Below are 23,210 nucleotides of genomic sequence, written 5' to 3' on the forward strand. Positions count from 1 at the left end.
CAGTATATTTTAGAGTTAGCTTCTATCCTCACCAAATTCCTTCTGTCACTATGGAGACACACAATAGAGCTCCACACTTAAGTGGAATCATACTGATACTGACAACCACTTCCTACCAAAACCTGAAAATAAAATGAGCTAAGGGAAATAACTAAAATGGGCTAATGCTCTAAATTTCGATAAATAAGTTAATGTGGATATAGTGGTCAGAGAAAGTGAGAGGAAGGGTCTGTTCATAAATTGCAAGAAGACAGAGTGTATGGTGGTGACAAAGAAGGAATGCCCAAAGTGCATGCTGAAAGTGAACACACAAATTGTTAAACAGATATCACCCTTCAGCTCCCTTGGAACTTTGATCACAGAAGATGCAAGATGTGTGAAAGAGATTAAGAGATGAATAGTGCTGGCAAAGTATGCATTCTCAAAGCTGTATAGCATCTTAAGAAACCGTACTCTGAGCATCAAGACCAAGATCCATATATTGAACTGTTGTCTATTGTCTACCCTGTGTTATGTATGGAAGTAAGGCATGGTCTATAACATCAGAAATGAAAAGGTGCTTGGGGAGCTGTGAAATGTGGTTCTTAAGGAGGATATCGAGGATAACATGAACAAAGTGTCTAATGAAGAAGCGATGACCTGGACTGCAATAAATAAGAAACTGCTTTGTAAGATAAGGGCCAAGCAACTGAGATTTCTTGGTCATGTGATGAGGAAAGAGGAAAGATTGAAAGGAAAAGAAGCAGAAGAAAGAAAAGGATGATATGGATGTCAAGCTTGACAAACTGGTTGTAAGAAAAAGTCATTAAACATCACAAAGTCGAATTGTTACTGAAAACAAAGAACAGAGAATTGTGGCAGGACATGGTCGCTTGCGTCCTACATTCTGAACATGGCACCTAAACAAAGGAAGAAGTTAATGTGTGATGAATTGAATGCATCTCAAAGAAAAGGACAAATGATGTTATCTCTTTTTCTTTGAGTAACTAACAGTTGCTGCTAGGTTTTTGTTTCCTTTCTGGAACTAAGAAGGAAATTTTAAATGTGGAATTTTTTGCATACAACATTTAGTACATCACCTTGTAACTTCATAGGTGATGAAGACAATCATAAGCAACCTTATCCATTATTACCTTAATGTCTCTTTGTCATCTCAATAACTAACTGTATAGTTTGTGTACAATCAGTTTGGCTGCTCTCTACTGCCACATTCCAGTGATCTCTGACTTTTATGAACTTTTACAAAATAATCTTAATGCTCTCAATACCAAGAAAATACTCAGCCAGGTCTAAGATGCGAATTGCCCACCTGTATTGGCATCACATCTCTTGATTAAAAAATTTTCTGATTGCTTCCTTGCATATAATACTATCCTTCACTTCTGTTTAGCCTTTTGTATTTTTGTGTCATCTACACAGAAAATCTACTCTACTTCCATGAATAGAGACCTTGAAAAACTTACTCCCATAGAAAGAAGATAACTAAGTCTCCTTCAGCAGTACCAAACCAATCATTATACCTATCAAAGAAACACCTCCTCACTCAGCCCCAAATCAACAGTTAGTTTTCTTACTCTTGGTATTCCTACCAAATCCTACCAAATATTTTGCTGAATCATTTTTCTCCACCATAAAATAACCTTCTTATTCCTCATCTGCATTGACTTTACATATCTGAGAAAGTCTGTAAAATGCAGTGGGCATTAACGTTCTTTGGATAATTAATGACTTTGAAATTGGTATAAGGCCACAATTTTTTTAAGGAGGAGGAGGGGTCTATTAAATCAGTACCAACACTTGAGTGTACTTTATTTTATTGACCTTGGAAGGATGAAAGATAGAGTGGATCTTTGCAGGATTAGATCTCAAAAAGTAAAGCACCATAACTAAATACTACAAAGCACTGTTCTAATGATTCTGCCAATGCAGCATCACCCGAAACTAATTAACAAAACAAAAATGCAAGGTTTTAAAGCAAGAGCACAGAAATATTCTGTCAACTTTTGGTAGACAGCAATTGCACACCTACACAAAAGCTTATAAAATAATATGTATGGACAAACACAACTAAAAACAAGTATGTACAAAGATAAAAAAAAAAAATTAACAGAAAAAAATCCTTTGTTAAATACCAATTGGTTATATTCAGTTGATAAAGTATTAATTATTAACAAAAGCATATTAAGTTGAGGCATATTTTAACAATTAAACCAGTTTATACAGATAATTGTTGCTGAAATATGTGACAATCTTTTGTATTATTAACAAATTTTTATTCTGAAAAACTATGACAATGTCCCGCAAAATAAGGAAAATTTTTCAAGTGTTAATGTAATTTTTTTCTTTTTTTTTCTCACTTATTATGAATAAAATTGTAATTATATGCTGCTAAATGTGTGTTTTAATTATATAAAACAAGCAAAATACAAGGTGGCTGGATCACTGTCTACAGCCTTTGTAAGCCAGACTTGTGATATTGATGTAGTTAATGCTAAACCCTTTTAATACTATATTGTCAGGTTCATTGATACAAAAACCAGCTGCTTTAAAGACTTCATATTTAAATCACAATACTAATTAATGAAAATGTTGTACTATATCTCACCAAATCTTTCATTACTTTTAGAATTAATTGGAACTTATACTGTGTATTTCATTGTAAACCAGGAAAGGATTAACTGTTTGATATATCATCATCATCATCATTTAACGTCTGCTTTCCATGCTAGCATGGGTTGGACGATTTGACTGAGGACTGGCGAACCAGTTGGCTGCACCAGGCTCCAATCTGATTTGGCTGAGTTTCTACAGCTGGATGCCCTTCCTAACGCCAACCACTCCGAGAGTGTAGCGGGTGCTTTTACGTGCCACCGGCACAAGGGCCAATCAGGCGGTACTGGCAACGGCCACGCTCAAATAGTATTTTTTACATGCCACCTGCACAGGAGCCAGTCCAGTGGTACTGGCAACGACCTCGCTTGAATGTTTTTTCACGTGCCAGTAAGGTGACGCTGGTAACGATCACGCTCAAATGGTGCTATTTACATGCCACTGGCATGGAAGCCAGACAGATGCTCTGCCAATGATCATGCTCGGACGGTGCTGTTAGCACTCCACTGGCATGGGTGCCAGTCATCGAATTTGGTTCAATTTCGATAAGGTAATTTGAACCAGGTATTAGCTCCAGAAAATTGCAGCCTTGAGGATAAAGAATTGGTTCCAGGATAAAGGGAAGATAAGAGATAATGTATCTGACAGTGTACTAAGAATGGTACATAGTGAAAATACTTTAGAAGAACAGAAGTCATTTAAGTAATAGTAGAAGTGACAAAATATTGGTGTGTTAATTGTTGTTTAATTACACTGGTCGACAAAGAATTTGTCCCAAGAAAAAGAATACCTGTATCTTATATGTTTTTGCATGCAATCACCCACAGTTTCTCTGTTTCACAATATCCCTCTCAGTTCCTGTTACGTGGGCTAAATTTCAGCTAAGCTGTTGTAATGTGAAGCTAATGGTTTAAGAAATACTCCTAATTTAAATGTTTATGAACAGAATTAACCTAACAAAATCATAAATCTATCTGAGTGAATGAGTCACCAAAGCTTGGCAATATTGAGTCGATGAATCACTGATGCTTTGTCAGTACTGTGCTTGAAGTATATGCATGTGGTTGTGTACTAAGTTCATACATTCCAGTCATCATCATCATCATCATCGTTTAACGTCCGCTTTCCATGCTAGCATGGGTTGGACGATTTGACTGAGGACTGGTGAAACCGGATGGCAACACCAGGCTCCAGTCTGATTTGGCAGAGTTTCTACAGCTGGATGCCCTTCCTAACGCCAACCACTCAGAGAGTGTAGTGGGTGCTTTTACGTGTCACCCGCACGAAAACGGCCACGCTCGAAATGGTGTCTTTTATGTGCCACCCGCACAAGCCAGTCCAGGGGCACTGGCAACGATCTCGCTCGAAAATCCTACAGGAGCCAGTCAGGCGGTACTGGCAACGGCCACGCTCAAAATGGTGCATCTCATGTGCCACCCGCACAAGAACCAGTCCAGGGGCACTGGCAACGATCTTACTTGGCTTGCCGGGTCTTCTCACGCACAGCCCATTTCCAAAGGTCTCGGTCCGTAGTCATCGCCTCGGTGAGGCCCAATGTACGAAGGTCTTGCCTCACCACCTCAGCCCAGGTCTTCCTGGGCCTACCTCTTCCACGGGTTCCCTCAACTGTTAGGGTGTGGCACTTTTTCACGCAGCTATCCTCCTCCATTCTCACCACATGTCCATACCAGCGCAATCGTCTCTCTTGCACGCCACAACTGATGCTTCTAATGTTCAGCTTTTCTCTCAAGATACTTACACTCTGACGGGTATTCACATTGACATTACACATCCAACGGAGCATACTGGCTTCATTCCTTGCGAGCTTACGTATGTCCTCAGCAGTTACAGCCCATGTTTCACTGCCATGTAGCATGGTTGTTCGTACGCATGCGTCATACAGTCTGCCTTTTACTCTGAGTGAGAGTCCCTTTGTCGCCAGCAGGGGTAAGAGCTCTCTAAACTTTGCCCAGGCTATTCTTATTCTAGCAGCTACACTTTCAGCGCACCCACCCCCACTACTAACTTGGTCGCCCAGATAGCGGAAGCTATCGACTACCTCTAGTTTTTCACCCTGGAATGAGATAGAAGTTGTTTCCTGTTTGTTTGCAGTCTTTATTGCACCTGAACATCTGCCACAAACAAAAACTAACTTGCTAGTTAACCTGCCTTTGATGTTGCTGCACCTCTTATGTGTCCATAGCTTGCACCGGGTACATCTTATAGAGTTACTACCTACTCCTTTTCTACATACTGAGCAGGGCCATCTACCTGAAGGGGTTTGTGTTTTATCTACCTTCCTACTTATTAGGATTTTGGTTTTAGCTAGGTTGACTCTAAGGCCCTTCAATTCTAGACCTTGCTTCCACACCTGAAACTTCTCCTCTAGTTCTGATAGTGACTCCGCAATTAGGGCAAGGTCATCAGCATAGAGGAGCTCCCAGGGGCAACCTGTCTTGAACTCCTCTGTGATTGCCTGGAGGACTATGGTAAATAATAGGGGGCTGAGGACGGAACCTTGGTGGACCCCTACCTCTACCCGGAATTCATTGCTGTACTCATTTCCAACCCTCACCTTACTGGCCGCATCTCTGTACATGGCTCGCACAGCTCTCACTAGCCATTCTTCTATCCCAAGTTTCCTCATTGACCACCAGATAAGGGATCGGGGGACCCTGTCAAAGGCTTTCTCCATGTCAACGAAAGCCAGGTACAGAGGTTTATCCTTGACCTTCATAAAGCCAAGAAACATTGCAAACAACTTTTGCTATATTTGCGGTGACTTAACGTTCAAGTCACAAAAACGGTGTTTCACGCCATTGATTAAAAAGTGCTATGAGCATTACTTTGAGCTCAAAGTGGGTGACCAGGATAAAAGCTGGACCCCTCATGTGTGTTGTGTAACTTGTGTCTGGCACAATGCTTTTGGTCATTAGTCTGCTCAATCAGAGTTGACCTGAGGTGAAACAGTAGTCACCAAAGATTCATTTTTCTGCTGAGTTTGATATATTTACCAGACTAAAGTAAAGTTTCAATCATAAATCAATCTTTAAACTACACAATCTGGCTGCAGAAAATTAATTTTATATTTACCCTCTACATATGTGAAAGATTTATGATGGTTTTGAAAACTGACTGAAAACAAGTTAGAAACAGATGTTATACTTCAACAGATACGTTTAATTACATCAAGTGGAATAAACATGAAACATATGTATAATTTGTTTTAGTATTTGAATTGTAAATCAGGAAACCCATGAATTTAAAAACTAGAAGGTAGTATACTAGAGGGTAGAAGATTCAGTATGTATTTGGTTCAACAAATGAAATATACAAAAGTAGTAGCAAAAGAAAAGGAAAATAAAGAAAGCTTCTAACAATGGAGAAATATACAATGTTTTAGATGAATCGTGGATAATCAATTCCAGCTGGGTTTCAAATCTCTCCACAAAGAACCCCAACAAACTGCAATACCTTTTACATCATGACAGACTGAACAATGACTGCACCCTTATACAGGGTGGGGGAGAGAGGACGGACATTTTTGAAAAATTCACAAAATAATTCATTTTAGCTGCAAACAAATTTTATTGACATCAATGAGTTCATATGAAATTAGCATTTGTCAAAATCAAGTGTGGAAAACAACACCCATCATGTGGTGTCCATTTTTATTGATGCATTTCTGAAGGTGTTCTTGGAAGTTGGCCTCCACTCTCTCCAGCATTGCTCTGTCAATCTGGGTGACTTCCATGTGAATAGCTTCCTCCAAATTGTCCAATTTATGGGGCTTATGTACATACACACATGCCTTGAAGTTTCCCCACAAGAAATAATCACACATGGATAAATCAGGGGACTGAGGGGGCCAAGGAAGTCAGCAAACCTGGAAATGAGGCAGTCACTGAAGAGAGGGTGAAGAACATTCATTGATGCTCTGGCTGTATGGGCTGTTGCCCCATCCTGCTGAGACCACACACATAGAATAGGCATATGTTTTCATCGTAATTCAGGCACAAAGAAGTTGTTTATCATCTCAATGTAACGTTCAGAGTTTACAGTAACAGCATTTCCATTACTATCTTCAAAAAAGTAAGGACCAACGAGGGCAGCTTTTCCAACAGCACACCAGACTGTAACTTTTGGGCTGCACAGTGGTCTTTTGTGCAGTTCTCTCAGAGTTTTAAGAGCCCAATAACGACAGTTCTGTTGATTCACCACGCCATTGAGATGAAAATGAGCTTCCTCACTCATTAACAAAATGAGGTTGTCATTTGCTTCAAAAATTGCTTCCATCTGATGTGCAAAGTTAAGCTGCTGTGCACAGTCCCATCGTTTCAACTGTTGCCCAATGACCAATTTGTACATGTGGAAATGTGGTCTTCATGCAAAATATGCCTTACTGATTGATTACCGATGCCAAGTTTAGTAGAATGCCTCCAAGCACTGCGATTCGGACTCTGTATCAAAGCTTGTCTGACGCGTTCCACATTTTCTGGGGTCTGTACCATTTGTGGTGCCCCCACTGGTCCCCTATTCATTAGTGTATCTCATGTACAAAGTGCATTCACCCAACATAAGATTGTTATGGGTGGGAACAACCTGATTTCAGTGAATGTTGAAGTGGTGCCGAAACTTATGCCAAACTGCTGTGACAGACTTGTTATTCTTCATGTAACTGTTGTAGGCAAACACGCAATGCTCTATTTCCCACAGTGCCATGGCTTCACCTGAAAAGACAAAAAAATGCTAAGACACCATGGACCAAATGGTACCTGTCAGGCATGTGTCCTTCCTCCTGGGGTTGAGTAACAGCCATTTCAAAGTCTACCAGCTGTGTCTGTTGTCTTAGTAAACTCCAACTCTTACAGTTCCTGCCAAAGGCAAAATCCTATCTAAATATGCAAGTAATTAATTACAACACTCCATTCTCCCCATAATCCAGACAAGCACAAAAGTAGTAGCAGTATCAATACTGTGATTAGCTGCAAGCTCTGCACAGAGGAACAACTACTGTTGCCATTACACTCTGACAAGACAAGGTCTACCTCATCCTCCTCAGCTGCAGTTGCCACCAGAACCTACTTGCATACATATAAACAATAAAAATGTCTATGTGGTCACTCAACCTGCTGTAAAAAACACAGCCTACTATCTTAAAAAAACACAAACAAACAGGACAAATGTTAGTTTTAACCCTTAAAAAGGCAGGCTGGCTATAACTGGGACACCTTTGAACATAGATCTCCAAATTTTGTCTAGAATGGTGAAAAAAAAAAAAGAATATTTTACAACTTACATAAAATTTATTGATTGAACTTTTTTTAAAGTAAATTTAAATTTATGAGTTTCCTGATTTTACAATTCAAATATTAAAACAAATTACACAGCTATTTTTCATGTATATTCCACTTGATGTAATTAAATGATTTTTCAGAGTATAACATCTGTTTCTTGCTGGTTTTCAAAATCATCACAACTTTCTCACATGTATAGATTTTGTGTGCATATACAGGATGTGTCAGCTTTTTGAGGACATCTCATTCAAAAGCTTTAACTTTCTTTTAACTTACTTTTGCTTTTGCCTTACTTTTGAGATAAATAAAGTCAGATATCAGGTTAACTCAGCAAATAAAAAGGCACTCTGTAATAATTGCCTTAAAAGCATAGCATAGTGGCACAGAAATAGCTTGCTTCCTAAAAGTTGCTTGATCCTTTGTTGTCAAAGTTCAAAAGGAGTTGGAAGCTGCTGATGGGGATCCAACACCAGCAGCCAAACACAGAATGCATGCATAGGGAGCTAATACCATCAGAACACATAACTCTGTAGAAAAAGTTCAAGTAATAATTGGTAAAAACTCCAGAAAGTCAGTCAAAGCCATTGCAAAGGACCTCAAGGTTTCAGAATGCACCATCAGAAGAGTTGTGCATGAGGACATTTGGTACAAATCATATGTGATATAAAGGTGTCAGTTTATGTTGGATGTGACAAGAGAGAATTGTTTGATCTGAGCAAAGTGCTTGTTAAACAAGTTAACACCAAAAAGTTGGAATGCTTTAGTTTTTCTCTGATGAGAAAAACTTCAATTAGGACCATCAATGTGTGTATCTGTCATACAAGCAGTATCATTGTTTTCAAAAATTCTATGAAAACATGTCTGACCATGGGGAAATAGGTGAGGATTGGTAACAGGAAGAGTATCCAGCCATAAGAAATCTGCTTCAATAAACTGTATCCTACCTATGCAAGCATGGAAAAGTGGACAATAAAACAATGATTTTATGTTTACTTTTCTAAGCTGGCAGGTTTTGAACAAGTCATCAAGGTCTAAGTTGGGTTTTATACAGACTTACTGCCCTCCTAGGTGCTAACTAAAATAATACAACTGTGGTAGTTGATTCTATTAAATTTCTAAGAGCAAAAGTTGAGAACAATAGAAAAGAAACTTGTAAATATATGTGAAAAGCACCATTCGGGCATGATCGTTGCCAGTGCTACTGGGCTGGCTCCCGTGCAGGTAGCATGTAAAAACACCTTTTGAACGTGAGCGTGGTTATTGCGAGAACTGCCTGACATGCCCTCATGCCAGTGGCAGGTAAAAAACACCCACTACACTCTTAGAATGGTTGGCATTAGGAAGGGCATCCAGCTGTAGAAACTTTGCCAGACCTGATTGAGCCTTGTGCAGCCTCTGGTTCACCAGTCCTCAGTCAAACTGTCCAACCCATGCCAGCATGGAAAGCGGGCATTAGATGATGATGATGGTGATAATGATGATGATGTAGATTTCGTTTCAAATTCTGGCTTAGAATCTAGGAAGCTATTTGTTACGGTTCCATTCATTGTGATTGAAATGTCTTTGGATCCAGATATATTTCAACCACAACATATAAAACTCTCTCTATATATACTCCATTGTTCATTGTAACTACATCTATTTAAACTACTACACTTCTTTTGGATTACTTAACATTGATGCAGACTCAACTTACTTCCATTCTGGATTTTTCCATGAAATTCTGATGTAGTGGACAATGAAAAGTGATACAGAAGAAACTGCTCTAATAATTATTTCTGTAACAAAATAACAATATAAATATGAAGTAGTCATTAATTCCCTGATGACCCAATAAATGTAGAAGTATGTGTAAATACTTTACACTATATTATTCTGAAGAAAAGTAAGTTAATTCTTTCTGTTTGGATAAGTGATGTACTGAGCATGTGTATATGATATATCTAAGCAGTATTTTTTATTTTTTTTTGTGTGTGTGTATGTAGAATTAAAAGAAAATATTTAAAAGTCAAAATATATTAAACGAAACTGAGAATTTCAAGTTCTTCTAAAAATTATAATAAACCTATAGACATTTTAAAAAATTACATGAATTTATTTTCCAGCTAAAAAATTGTTATTCCAATGGGATTAAATTGTAGTCCATGTGTGGCAAAGTTTTATAGGTTAATCTATATTGTATATACTGTAATCATGATGATTCTGCTTACAATATACTTCCAAATGTACTATGTTTAGTGCCTGCATTGGTACCAAAGCTCCAATGAATACATAAAATCTCTACGAAATTATTCTTCTCTACCCTCACTTTGAAGCTACTCTTACCGCTTCAGTTCAACTAAGACAAATGAAACTGATTCCTACAACCATCTTTAACTAGTGTACTCCAAGTTGGCTTTATCCTGCCTAAATTCTTTTAATCTTTCTCTATTGGTATTTATTTCAATCTATAGAAACATGATAGTGTGTTTCATCCAGTGAAAGGCAACTCCTCTCTACTCATTTCCATCCCTATGGTTAAAGATCTTAAAAATTCTCTGAGAACAATTCAACCTGGTTTGATCCAACATCAGAACACAGCCATCACACACTGATAAGTGTAGTGACCTGCAAAGGGTATAGGCACTATCTCTCTTTCTTGCATTATCTAATCTAAAATTGGCTACAATTACCTGAAACAAAATACACAACGCATAAAAGAGAGGGGAGAAAAGGAGGAAGAGACAAAGAAAATGAGAAAATGTGGTTGTGAGGTGGGATCATTTCCACCATACAGAAAAGTTTTCTCTCAAATATTTTCTCTTTCTGTTCCAGATTAACTCGAAACTTATTTCTAGAATGTTAAGTTAGATTGCAGTAAGGAGTAGTGGTAAGTCTAATGTTTAGGGCTCTTTCACTTCAGTGTTGCATTGGATTAATTGTTGCTAACTCAGACCCCTGCATTTTCCTTAGATTTCAGATATTATCAAACACTTGAATAAACCTGGCTTCTATTTACTCTCTCTCTCTGAAAATATTTACAAAGAGATTTAGAATCTCAAGTTAAGAAACATGATAAGTGATCAGCATCTTTATCACTTTGAATTATTGTTTTTAATCAATAATCACCAGCATCATTTGTGTAAAGTAGCAGTTCTCAACATTTTTTTTTGTAGCACCCAACTTTTAAGTAGCTGTTATACCTTAATGCCACCTAAGTGGCGAGTGAGGTATCATGATTAAACTAACTTAACATGGACAATAATTTATAAATTATTTATAAAATAATTTATAAATTATTTATAAAATAATTTATAAATTATTTATAAAATAATTTATAAATTATTTATAAAATAATTTATAAATTATTTATAAAATAATTTATAAATAATTTATAAAATAATTTATAAATAATTTATAAAAGCAGAAGTTGTAAATTTACTTTATACCATTGCAAGTTAATGACTTCTCTGTGCCTAATGAGATCTCATTTTATTTTAATGACCATTAATAGTTTTATCATGTATAATATAATTACTACGAAAGGTAAAATTTAGTATGTTAATATGTTACCCCACCACCCACCTCACTGCCCCCTTTGATATGCCAGGTGTCCCCTTGGGGGAGGTACTGCCCATTTTGAGAACCACTGGTGTAAAGATCTACTATAAACAAGCTCTATCAATATGCCAACAAGTCAGGTCCTTGAGAACTTGGACGAGAACACTAGCGTTTCTAGGGGGTGGTAGGGGTAGCACTTTTCATCCTATTGTAGGCTATTGGGGTCTAGGGGTGGCAAACGGAAGGGCCACCTCAGGTGACATACTCAAGCTATGCATGTAGGTGAGAGCAAAGTTGTTTGCTTTTGACATTAGCAAAGCCTTTAATCAACCCTACAGTGGAAGCATAACAGCAAAGATGCCTCCCTATGAATTTTACTTGTCATTAATCACTAAGACTAGCAGCTTCTAGGGGGCCTCTGTATGGTTGTTCAACCTACTAGAAATAGCGTTAAGTGGTTTGTCTGCAGAAAAGATGCTGTACTGGTAAGATAATTAAATGTTTAGAGACATCCAAATTAAGAAGCTGAGGATCAAGGAGAGCCTTTTCAAGAAACATTTCAACTTCATCAGTATTTTTTGTTATTGTTTAGCAACAGATTAGCAATGATCAAAAGCATTCCATTTGTGGCTATTACCTCTTTATTTTATAGACATAATATGTTTAAGACTATCATCTAAGACTGTATGTGGAGGGAACCTGTGGAAAGAACCCAGGAAGATGTGGGTCGAAGTGGTGAGACAGGATCTTTGGATACTGGGCCTCACTGAAGATATCACAAGGGGCCAGGAGTTGTGTTGATTTTCTGTACCTGAGAAGACGCACTAAGCAAAGTAAAATCACTGTCATCCATACATACAAGCTTGTCCTTTACAGGTGCCAGTGGCACATACAAAGCACCCAGCACACTCTGTAAAGTGGTTGGCATTAGGAAGGGCATCCGGCCATGGAAACCATGCCACAATAGACAATTGGAGCCTGGACAGCTCCATGTCAAACCATCCAACCCACACCAGCATGGAAAACGGACTTTAAATGATGATGATGATGATGATGTATTATCCGATGTGTCCTGTTTTTTTTTTGTTCTAAATGGTATTTTCAGGAGATCAAGTGGTGGTTTGACCTGCTGGATATAGCAGCCAACTCTCCCTCAAACTTCACCGTTTTTAACAAACACAGACATATTGATCAATGTCCTAAACACATATATCACCTTAGCAATTACAGCTGGTTGTTATAGTAGGGCTTCACAAACCTTTAAGATATTTCGTAGGAACTCTATATTTACAACATTGCTGAAACTAAATCTCAGAGAAATGACTTCTCATCAAAGCTAGAAAATACTTCAGCTTTAATCACTTACTGAACTTCTCCCCTATTATTCAAATAGATCTAAGATGCTGCTCTGTTTAACACCACCACTTGGTTCTTCAATGCCTTTTGCAGAGTTCATTCTGTTGCAAGCATTTGGACCAGTCAACAAGTCCCTTCTTGCCATGTTTTTCTGCTGATACTGACTGGTAAATCATTTGCCATTGATAAAGATTATTCACTTTTTCCAGTCCTGTACCATGCTCTCTTGTTCATTCAGTGTGTACTCAGCCTCTGACATCTGCCAGTAGATTCCTATGCCAATAAAGTTTTAGCAAACTTCTCCATTTTCTTTGGGATTCCATGCAAGGCTCTGATAGTGCTTATTATTGGTGTGTATAGTGTGTGCCCAGTCTGTCCTCACCTTTTTTGTATCTTGTTCATGGGTCCTTAACTAAGGATCCATAATGCTGTTCTTATCTGGCCAGCAGATGAAAAAGATACTTCTTAGGGTTCTGCCTCATAAAATATCTCTATCTACACAAACCAGACTTCATAACAATCATGTATTTCACATTAAGATTTAATCTAAAAGACTAAGGTTTTCACTGTATAATTCCTATCACACGGTACATATATAGGCTACAATAGAATACTGCTCACATATTCACAAGCAGGATGACACAATTTACATGATCATTTTCTTTTCTACCCTAAAAAATTACTCTCTAATCAGTACACTACTTGGTTACACGATCTGCAAGAAATAGCAGTTAATTTCTCAACAATGGTAACCTACTATCTTCAAAAGGAAAGGACACATTAGTGATATAGTTTTAGCTAAACAAAAAGATGAGATACAATAAAGAATGACTAAGAGTTAAACAATAACTATCCTAAAATCAATCTGCCTAGTTAGTGGTACTGGTCTCTGTTCTAGTGCATAGCCCATTCAAATCAACTTGTGACACCCACCTAATTCTCTCTGCAGTATCTTTACCAAAACTTCATATAAAACATTTTATACGAGTTGAACGCTACAGTGACTTAAGACTAGAAACACTAGTGTAGTTGGTGGTGGTGGTGAGGGGACAGAGGGGGGGCGATCCACCCCGGGTGGCAGGGTCTGCTGTAGGCAACATGTATTTTTTGTGGGGACCCAGGAGCCGAAAACTGAAGGGCCACTCCAGGTGACACACATTCTAGCTTTGCTAGTGACTAGAAAAAGGTCTAATCTGTCTTTACATGTCAGTCACACCAGTTGTCACTGACCCCCAAAACGCTTGAAAACGTTAAAGATGCAAACCTTTTTCCAATTTACTAATTCCACTACCATCAAAGATCTTTGTGCTTTCCCATACTCTACTAAGATGTTTCATTAGTGGCTTAATTGCATGAAGATAGAAAAGGAAGAGTCAAAGTTGGCTCATGAAATATATAACTTCTGTCCTCTAGACAAAATAAATTTTTGAAACTTATTTTAAAAGAATATAGCCTCATTAATACCCATATCATCATCATCATCATCATCGTTTAACGTCCGCTTTCCATGCTAGCATGGGTTGGACGATTTGACTGAGGACTGGTGAAACCGGATGGCTACACCAGGCTCCAATCTAATTTGGCAGAGTTTCTACAGCTGGATGCCCTTCCTAACGCCAACCACTCAGAGAGTGTAGTGGGTGCTTTTACGTGTCACCCGCACGAAAACGGCCATGCTCGAAATGGTGTCTTTTATGTGCCACCCGCACAAGCCAGCCCAGGGGCACTGGCAACGATCTCACTCGAAAATCCTACGGGAGCCAGTCAGGCGGTACTGGCAACGGCCACGCTCAAAATGGTGCATCTCATGTGCCACCCGCACAAGAGCCAGTCCAGGGGCACTGGCAACGATCTTACTTGGCTTGCCGGGTCTTCTCACGCACAGCACATTTCCAAAGGTCTCGGTCAGTAGTCATTGCCTCGGTGAAGCCCAATGTACGAAGGTCTTGCCTCACCACCTCAGCCCAGGTCTTCCTGGGCCTACCTCTTCCACAGGTTCCCTCAACTGTTAGGGTGTGGCACTTTTTCACGCAGCTATCCTCATCCATTCTCACCACATGTCCATACCAGCGCAATCGTCTCTCTTGCACACCACAACTGATGCTTCTAATGTTCAGCTTTTCTCTCAAGATACTTACACTCTGACGGGTATTCACATTGACATTACACATCCAACGGAGCATACTGGCTTCATTCCTTGCGAGCTTACGTATGTCCTCAGCAGTTACAGCCCATGTTTCACTGCCATGTAGCATGGCTGTTCGTACGCATGCGTCATACAGTCTGCCTTTTACTCTGAGTGAGAGTCCCTTTGTCGCCAGCAGGGGTAAGAGCTCTCTAAACTTTGCCCAGGCTATTCTTATTTTAGCAGCTACACTTTCAGCGCACCCACCCCCACTACTAACTTGGTCGCCCAGATAGCGGAAGCTATCGACTACCTCTAGTTTTTCACCCTGGAATGAGATAGAAGTTGTTTCCTGTTTGTTTACAGTCTTTATTGCACCTGAACATCTGCCACAAACAAAAACTAACTTCCTAGTTAACCTGCCTTTGATGTTGCTGCACCTCTTATGTGTCCATAGCTTGCACCGGGTACATCTTATAGAGTTACTACCTACTCCTTTTCTACATACTGAGCAGGGCCATCTACCTGAAGGGGTTTGTGTTTTATCTACCTTCCTACTTATTAGGATTTTGGTTTTAGCTAGGTTGACTCTAAGGCCCTTCAATTCTAGACCTTGCTTCCACACCTGAAACTTCTCCTCTAGTTCTGATAGTGACTCCGCAATTAGGGCAAGGTCATCAGCATAGAGGAGCTCCCAGGGGCAACCTGTCTTGAACTCCTCTGTGATTGCCTGGAGGACTATGATAAATAAGAGGGGGCTGAGGAAGGAACCTTGGTGGACCCCTACCTCTACCCGGAATTCATTGCTGTACTCATTTCCAACCCTCACCTTACTGGCAGCATCTCTGTACATGGCTCGCACAGCTCTCACTAACCATTCTTCTATCCCAAGTTTCCTCATTGACCACCAGATAAGGGATCGGGGGACCCTGTCAAAGGCTTTCTCCATGTCAACGAAAGCCAGGTACAGAGGTTTATCCTTAGCTAGGTATTTCTCCTGCAGCTGTCTCACTAGAAATAAGGCATCAGTAGTGCTTTTACCTGGCACGAACCCAAACTGCATCTCATCTAAATTGATTCGCTCCCTAATTAGTTGGGCTATGACCCTCTCTGTAACTTTCATAACCTGATCTAACAGCTTGATGCCTCTGTAATTATTTATATCTAAAGCGTCACCTTTACCTTTGTAGCAGTTGACTATGATGCTGTTACACCAGTCATTGGGTATGACTCCTTCGTGTATCACCTGGTTCGTAATACGGGTGACTTAGGCTATAGCCAACACTGCCAGATATTTTGAGCATCTCTGCAGTGATTCCTGATGGGCCGGGGGCTTTCCCGGTCTTCATACTCTTAATTGCTTTATCTACCCTGGTACTATCAACTCGGATAGCTGGTCCCTCTATTGGGTCGACATACGGCAGGCTCTCTTCCTCCCATTCATTCTCTTTATTAAGCAATCTATCGTAGTGGCATCTCCAGATCTCTTTCTTTGCATCCTCATTTAGTGCAAGCGTACCATCATCCATGCGAACACATTTCTCTCCTACAACATCACTATTCTCTCTCCTACACTGTCTTGCAACACGAATATATGTAAGAATCAGATAAGGAATAATGTGAAAGCCTTTTGCTTATACTGACAAAGGAAAAAGATCACATTTTTAGTAAATAAATTACGTTCATAGGTAATTAACAGTAAGTAATTAAAGTGGTTGAAATCTAGAAAGCATGTGATATCCTTTTATGCATTTTATTCTATTTATATAAAAGGTTGTGGTGGGGAGATGTCACTTTGTAAAGAAACCGGTTTTACGTTTGATATATAGCTTTAGCTGGATGTCTGGAATAAGCCGCCCACATAAGTTGGATTTTATCTGTTTTGCCAAGGATTTTTCAAACTTTTTTTTGCACCACGCTCTTAAAAATTAACAGGGGAAGGGGAAGCTTTTTATGGAAAAAAAAATTTGAAAATATATGAATCTTTTTATCCTTCCCCCCTTCTGCCTCTCCCAGGGCCCTCAGGATGGACTTTTTCGAATTTATTTTGCACTACACACTTAAAAATAACGAGAGAAGCCTTAAAAAACAAAACAAAAAAAAAAACTGTTGGAACCCATGAAAATCCATCATTTTGGAAGTCCCACACCTCCATAAAACGCTTACCCTATCATTTTGAGGCGGACGTAAAAATGTGGACCGCACCCCCTTTGGTTGTTTTTTAAAATTTTAATTTCTCCCCCACCAATTCTTCAATTTTCTCCGTACTTTTCTTCATATTCCCCCCCCCCCAAAAAAAAGAATTTCTGAAAAAAGTGAAAATTGAAGAATTTGGGAGTGGGTGGGGGGAAATTAAAATTTTAAAATGCCATTTTTTTTTTTTTTTGCAAAATCAGAATCTCCGTAGTCAAAAATGGGGGATTCTGTATAAGAAAAAAACAACAAAAAAAACGAAAGGTGGTGCGGTCCACATTCTTTACGTCCGCCACATTTTGAAGTGCGTGGTAAAAAAAAAAAAAAAAAATTTGAAAAATCCCCGTGAAAACGGAGAAAATCCAACTTATGTGGGGGACCTATTTTAGGCCTCCGTCTAGCTTTACTTATGTAAGGTACGAGAAATTGTAAATAAATATTTCAATAATAACTTTTCTAGGAATGTTATCGTAAAGACGTAATCAGGAAGTAGAGTGGAACCAAGATTTAGTAAACTAGAACAGGGGTTTTCAAACTGTGGTCCGCAAGGACAAGACAGGGGGTCCGTAGACAGCAAAAACTTTTTATGGGCAATTTGATTTTATGTTTTTTAATCGAAATCTTTTAATTGACAATAAACCTATTTGTTAAATAAATAAATGTAAAAATATATGTTATTTTAAGCAAATATTTATGTATAAATTTCATAAGCGTTTATAAGGGGGTCCCTAAGGTAAAGCCTGAAATATAAAGGGGCCCGCAAGTTCTGTTGAACCTTGTGGTGTGCAACCGACTGAACCTTGTGGTTCTTAACTTTTTCTTCTTCGCTAATGTTTGTGTTTTCTTCGGTTTGGGATTTGTATTTTAATGTGGATTATTTATGTATTTAAGTACATGTACTTTTTGTGTATAAGAATAAAAAATTGAAGCTAAAAAAATTTTTTTTAATGGAATCAATGAGGCACTATTCGATGTGTACTACTCTCTCGGTTTGAATTATAAGTGGAGCAGTTATCAAAACGATTGACAGTATTAGATGTTTGGATGGGGATAATGACAATATGTACTAAACTGGGCCGCAGTAGTATTGAGATACAAGGGTATGTTCAACACTTCATGGTTCCTGTCAGAGAAGGTAAATACATGTAATTAAATTGGTAATTAACCGAGGACATAATTCATTATATTGGCTCTAGCATTTGACTGATACTAGTGTATTTTATAAACTTTCGAACTTCAAGTGTAAGTGGATATTCCAAAAAATCAACTATGGAGTAAACACCGAAGCGATATGAACAACATTCAAAATAATATCACATGGAAATGCCTTGACTACTGTCTCTAACATCATTGCGAATTAGTCGATGCATCTAGTGTGCGGACGAGCGAAAATATAAATTTCAGGATTTTAATGTAATTAAGTGTCTACATTATCACCTGTCTAAATATGAAACTTGAACTTTTGACACATCTTTCCAGTTCTTAATAAAAGTACATTTTAACAGCTATAACAAATTCCCTGACATCAGCAAAATTTTGAACTCGTGGTTAGCAGGAAAATAACAGTAAGTGTAAAGAAAGAAATATGTTCATAGAAAGTCGAAGCGATTCATATTTATTATTTAAAGCAATCTCATCTCATTTGTGCCATTATTAGGAAAAGGTATGAAAGTTACAACCACCCATGCTTCAAATATGGAAAGAAATAGTGCCACATTGGTCGGGTATTGTTAAGTATACAAGCATGCCGTGTTAGCATTCCAGTTTCAGTTCCTGTTTTCAAATAGAAGAATCTCGGAGAAAGTCATAAAGACCACGGAATTTCATTTCTGTGAAGACTAAACATCCTGTTTACATTATACAATAAAATAACATTTTAATATGAAACCTTAAACATCCTCCCATGTTCTGACAGCCTGCGATGTCGAAGTGCACATGACAACCGCAGGAAATATTTGTTGTTTACAAAGCGACACTTGATATCCGGACGCATTCCATTTATTGACGTTTCCAGTGTCACATGCTAAGAAAATAGATGGACAGACATACAATTTGTGGGTACTACTAAAGCAGCACGGTCCCGAACGCGCAGCCGCGCGTCCGCGCCAGCCAGTCGTGAGTGGTCGATCCCAACCCCAACCCTATCCCTAACCCTAAACACGTATTCATTTGCACACGCGGGTTAGGGATAGGGTTAGGGTTAGGGACAGGGCTAGGATCGACCACTCACGACTAGCTAGCGCGAACGCGCGCTCGGGACCGTGCTGCTTTAGTAGTACCCAATTTGTGGGGGTGGGGGTGGGGGTGATCTTACGATTTGTGGATACTAACTACCCCACATCCGAATTAGTCTCCTCCAAGTCCGGATTTTACCCTAACTGAAGATAAGGCTACTGCGTGATGTGGAAGCCCGTTTGAGAGACCGTTCGTGGTCGACCTAATTTGTTCAGAGTAACACTCACAACCACCTGGTGCATGGGAGCTTTACCAGGTTTTACTCTGTTCCAGAGTCTCCGGTCCGAGAATAACGTCTTCCCTTTCTCCCATCAGTGACCTGAACGGATTATGGACACTGATATTTTCCATTTGATCAAACTTAAAAAAAAATATTAACCTGTACATGATGACATACGTTGCTCAGCAAAAATAATTCTAAGGTAAGTATTGTACCCAAAGTGCGAATAGCACAACCAGTTAGCAGAGAGAAATCTATTGAGCAGGAAACAAAACATTAGATTTAATTATTTATTCCGAACATTTTAAAAGCAATGTTAAGAGGAAGTAACATTAAAAATATAACTAATAAAAAGTGTATATAGATGCTTAAAGTGTCGTAACCTGAAAGAATTCGAAGAATTTTTTTTTTAAATCCCCCTAAAAAAAAAATCATGTATTCAAGCCAAAAAAAATTGCAGAAAATAAATTAATTGGTTATTCTGTTGAAAGTAATTTTATCTGAATGAAATATTTGATTTATCAGAATCATCAGAACATCGGGCAAAATACCTTACAGTATTTAGTTACGTCCCTTCCCTTTCTGAGTTCAAATTTCGACCTTTGGGTCATTAAAATAAAGGCCGACTTGTATTTGTATAATGCATTCTAGGTGTGATGACGATAAAAGAAAACGAAATTTCAATCTTGAAATGAAAATGTCACATGATAAGAACTGGGAAAATGTGTCAAAAGTTTTTGTTTCATATTTAGACGGGCAATCGGGATTTACACTCAACTACATAAAAAACTTGAAATGTAAATTTTCGCTCATTATCCGCAAACAAGATGCGTCGACTAATTCACAATGATATGAAGTGTTTGAAGATAGTTGTCACAGCAGACAGTTGTCAAAGCATTACATATGATGATGTTTGTTCATATCGGTTCGGTGTTTACTCTAGCCATAGCCGACTTAGTATTTAGTAACATCCAGTTACACTCAGAGTTCGGTGTTAATAATAAAACACACGAGAGCCAGTATAATTAACTATATCCTCCTGTAAACAGTTTGTAAGTTTTTCATAAGGTTAATTTTGAATTTCCTGAAGTCGTTAATAGATTCATTGAAATGCATAATATAAATCGGTGATGTGCAACATTGATATAACAAGACTGTCTCAACTTACTGTTCATTCATTACATTTACTTTCTTACAAAAAAAAAAAAAAAAAATAATAATAATAAATAGACGGGTAAATAGATCAATAATTTGGTTAATAAGAAAGTTCTTTTACATTAAAGAAAAAGTTAAATTCCTTTCAGTTTTACAAGTAAAGTATCAAACAACTTTATTCGTAGCATCTTTTCTAGTTATACAGACGAGAAAATTTCTGTCAGACGATTCGTTCGGTTAACGAAAACATTTTATTATGGTTTAGTAATTTAAGAAAATCTTAGCGCTATATATTGTTATTCGCAAATTGTCTGTGTGTATGTATGTAAGTGTTTATATGTATACAGACAATTTGGGAATTATATAATGTATATATTGTATGTATGTACAATGATCAAGGTTGTTCACAAATGTATACAAGTTTTATGTCTGTCCGGATGAAGACGAGCGTGTGTAAAATAAAAGAATTTACAATAAACAAAATAAATGCCTTACGTCTCCTTTTCTGTGGCCATCTTCGAGTTGTCGTAGGGTTAGGTAGCGAAATACATCCAACCTGTTGTAAAAATATTTTTCAGTGCTGTACTGTATGACATCAATTGACCAGCGTCACAGATTTCTCTGGTTTTTAAGCAGTAGCAGTGATATCAACATTACCACGTGATAATATTGAATCGCTCCAAGTTCATAAAAGATTTTGTAATTAAAATTTATATATGTCACAAATGTTACAACAGCATTAATTATCAAGGCATTCCTTCGATATTGGCCTACAGAGTGTCGGTGTGAGGAGATGACGGTCATTCACTCTTTTTCAGCTTAGACTTTTTATCTGTCATGACGGAAAGTTATGTGGGTGAATGACGTCGTGTACCTATATCGAAGGATTACCACGATGTTTTAACACACAAACACACACACACAGAGTTTTTCTTACGCTCAATTTAAACGCAATATATTTTTTATTGTTTCTTGATTATTTTACATTGTGGGATTTATATTTTTTGTCGCGCATAACAGCTTTGAAGGTACATAACATTATAACATTTTATTCATAAGTACTATCATAATATTACTTGTTTATTTGTATAGACATACGAAACAGATGGACTACACTATCCGATTAGAATCTAGTATAATCTCTTTTGTTCAACAGGGTATAGACCTCAGTCTAAACATTTATCTCTACAAACCGCTTATAGGATGGTAGGGGTAATGTTTTTACGCATATGTACAATAATGATATCAGTTAGCTGGTTGTGTGTGTGTGTGTGTGTGTTTTACCTTTGTTTACATGTGACCAACTTCGTACACTGTATTTATGAGCATACGCGCAAGTGTATTAAAGTGTAAATATTGAATGTTAGTATTAATGTCAGGTGAATGTCACAAGAATGAGATTCATTTTCTTTTCACTTTCGTTAAGATTTTGTGGTGTTTCTTGCCAGCACGTACATTGTTGCTACATTTATAGTCTTGTCACTCGGTTTGTTTCAGGGATTCTGCTGCCGGATCTTAGTAGATACTAACGAATTGCAAAAGCCGTAGCAAACGACACAAACACACAAACACGATAACTATATTACATGCGCGACTCCAGGACACTGTCAACCAGCGTGTTGATGAGGACCATCGCCAAAGAGCTGAAGTTGACAAAGGTCACTATTAAGCATATGGTGCATGAGGAGACACGGTACAAATTTTACATGATGAGCAGTGGCACTTCATGTTCGGCAACACTCAGAAGAACCATATGATCATGTGACACCCGACACCCAAACTACTGTGGCCGGCTACCTCTCCAGTTTTGAGCACTCTGGACTGCTACATCTAGGGCAGCTTTTCTCAACCGAGGTTCCCCGGAACCCTGGGGTTCCGCAAAAAGTTCCTAGGGGTTCCTCGAGAAAGAGTGAGATAAGCTAATGCTAAATTCATGATCGTAATATTACTATACATGTACGACATATTGTTGGTTATTGTAATATAGACATCATCCTATGTAACCTATTGTTATCAAAAAAATATAACCGTTGGGGATATATTTAGTGATGTCTGTAATTTATGGACACCATCGCTAGCCACTAAAACTTTTCTGTTTTCTCTCCCTGTTTATTTCTGCGTTCCTTTAAGAGCATAGGCTCGAAACGTAAAAAACTTTCTCACTTCCCGAGCGTTAAACTAATACATCTGTTTGTTGTTTACACACCCGTCTTCGTCTTTTGTAAATTCTCACTATATATGTATATATATATATATTAGTTTATGTATATATTAATATTATCTCAGTTATTAAAACTTTCGATAGTTTAAATACGTTAATAGTTACCAGAGGTAGCAAAATTACACTAAAAAACAAGATATCACAGCCGTTTTACAGGTAGAGATACCAAGTTAAAGTGATACATTTTGAGAAGATATCTATATTTATATATATATATATATATATATATATATATATATCCCTCTCGTATATATATAT

General features: G+C 38.1%; 1 protein-coding gene across 2 annotated transcripts in view; it reads right to left on the minus strand.

Moving 5' to 3' along the window:
* LOC106874334 (major facilitator superfamily domain-containing protein 12) overlaps positions 1 to 22,312 on the minus strand; it is a 71,671-nt gene extending 49,359 nt beyond the window's left edge. The window contains exon 1 of one of the 2 annotated variants that reach the window (XM_014922036.3): positions 21,227 to 22,312. In XM_014922036.3, the coding sequence (XP_014777522.1) occupies positions 21,227 to 21,246 (20 nt within the window). In that variant the 5' untranslated portion in view covers positions 21,247 to 22,312. The remainder of the gene's footprint in view (positions 1 to 21,226) is intronic. The other variant, XM_052965666.2, reaches the window with a different exon arrangement.
* Positions 22,313 to 23,210: the final 898 nt, after the last annotated feature.

Source organism: Octopus bimaculoides, chromosome 2 (genome assembly GCF_046866305.1).
Source record: "Octopus bimaculoides isolate indiv1 chromosome 2, ASM4686630v1, whole genome shotgun sequence".
Classification (NCBI taxonomy): domain Eukaryota; kingdom Metazoa; phylum Mollusca; class Cephalopoda; order Octopoda; family Octopodidae; genus Octopus; species Octopus bimaculoides.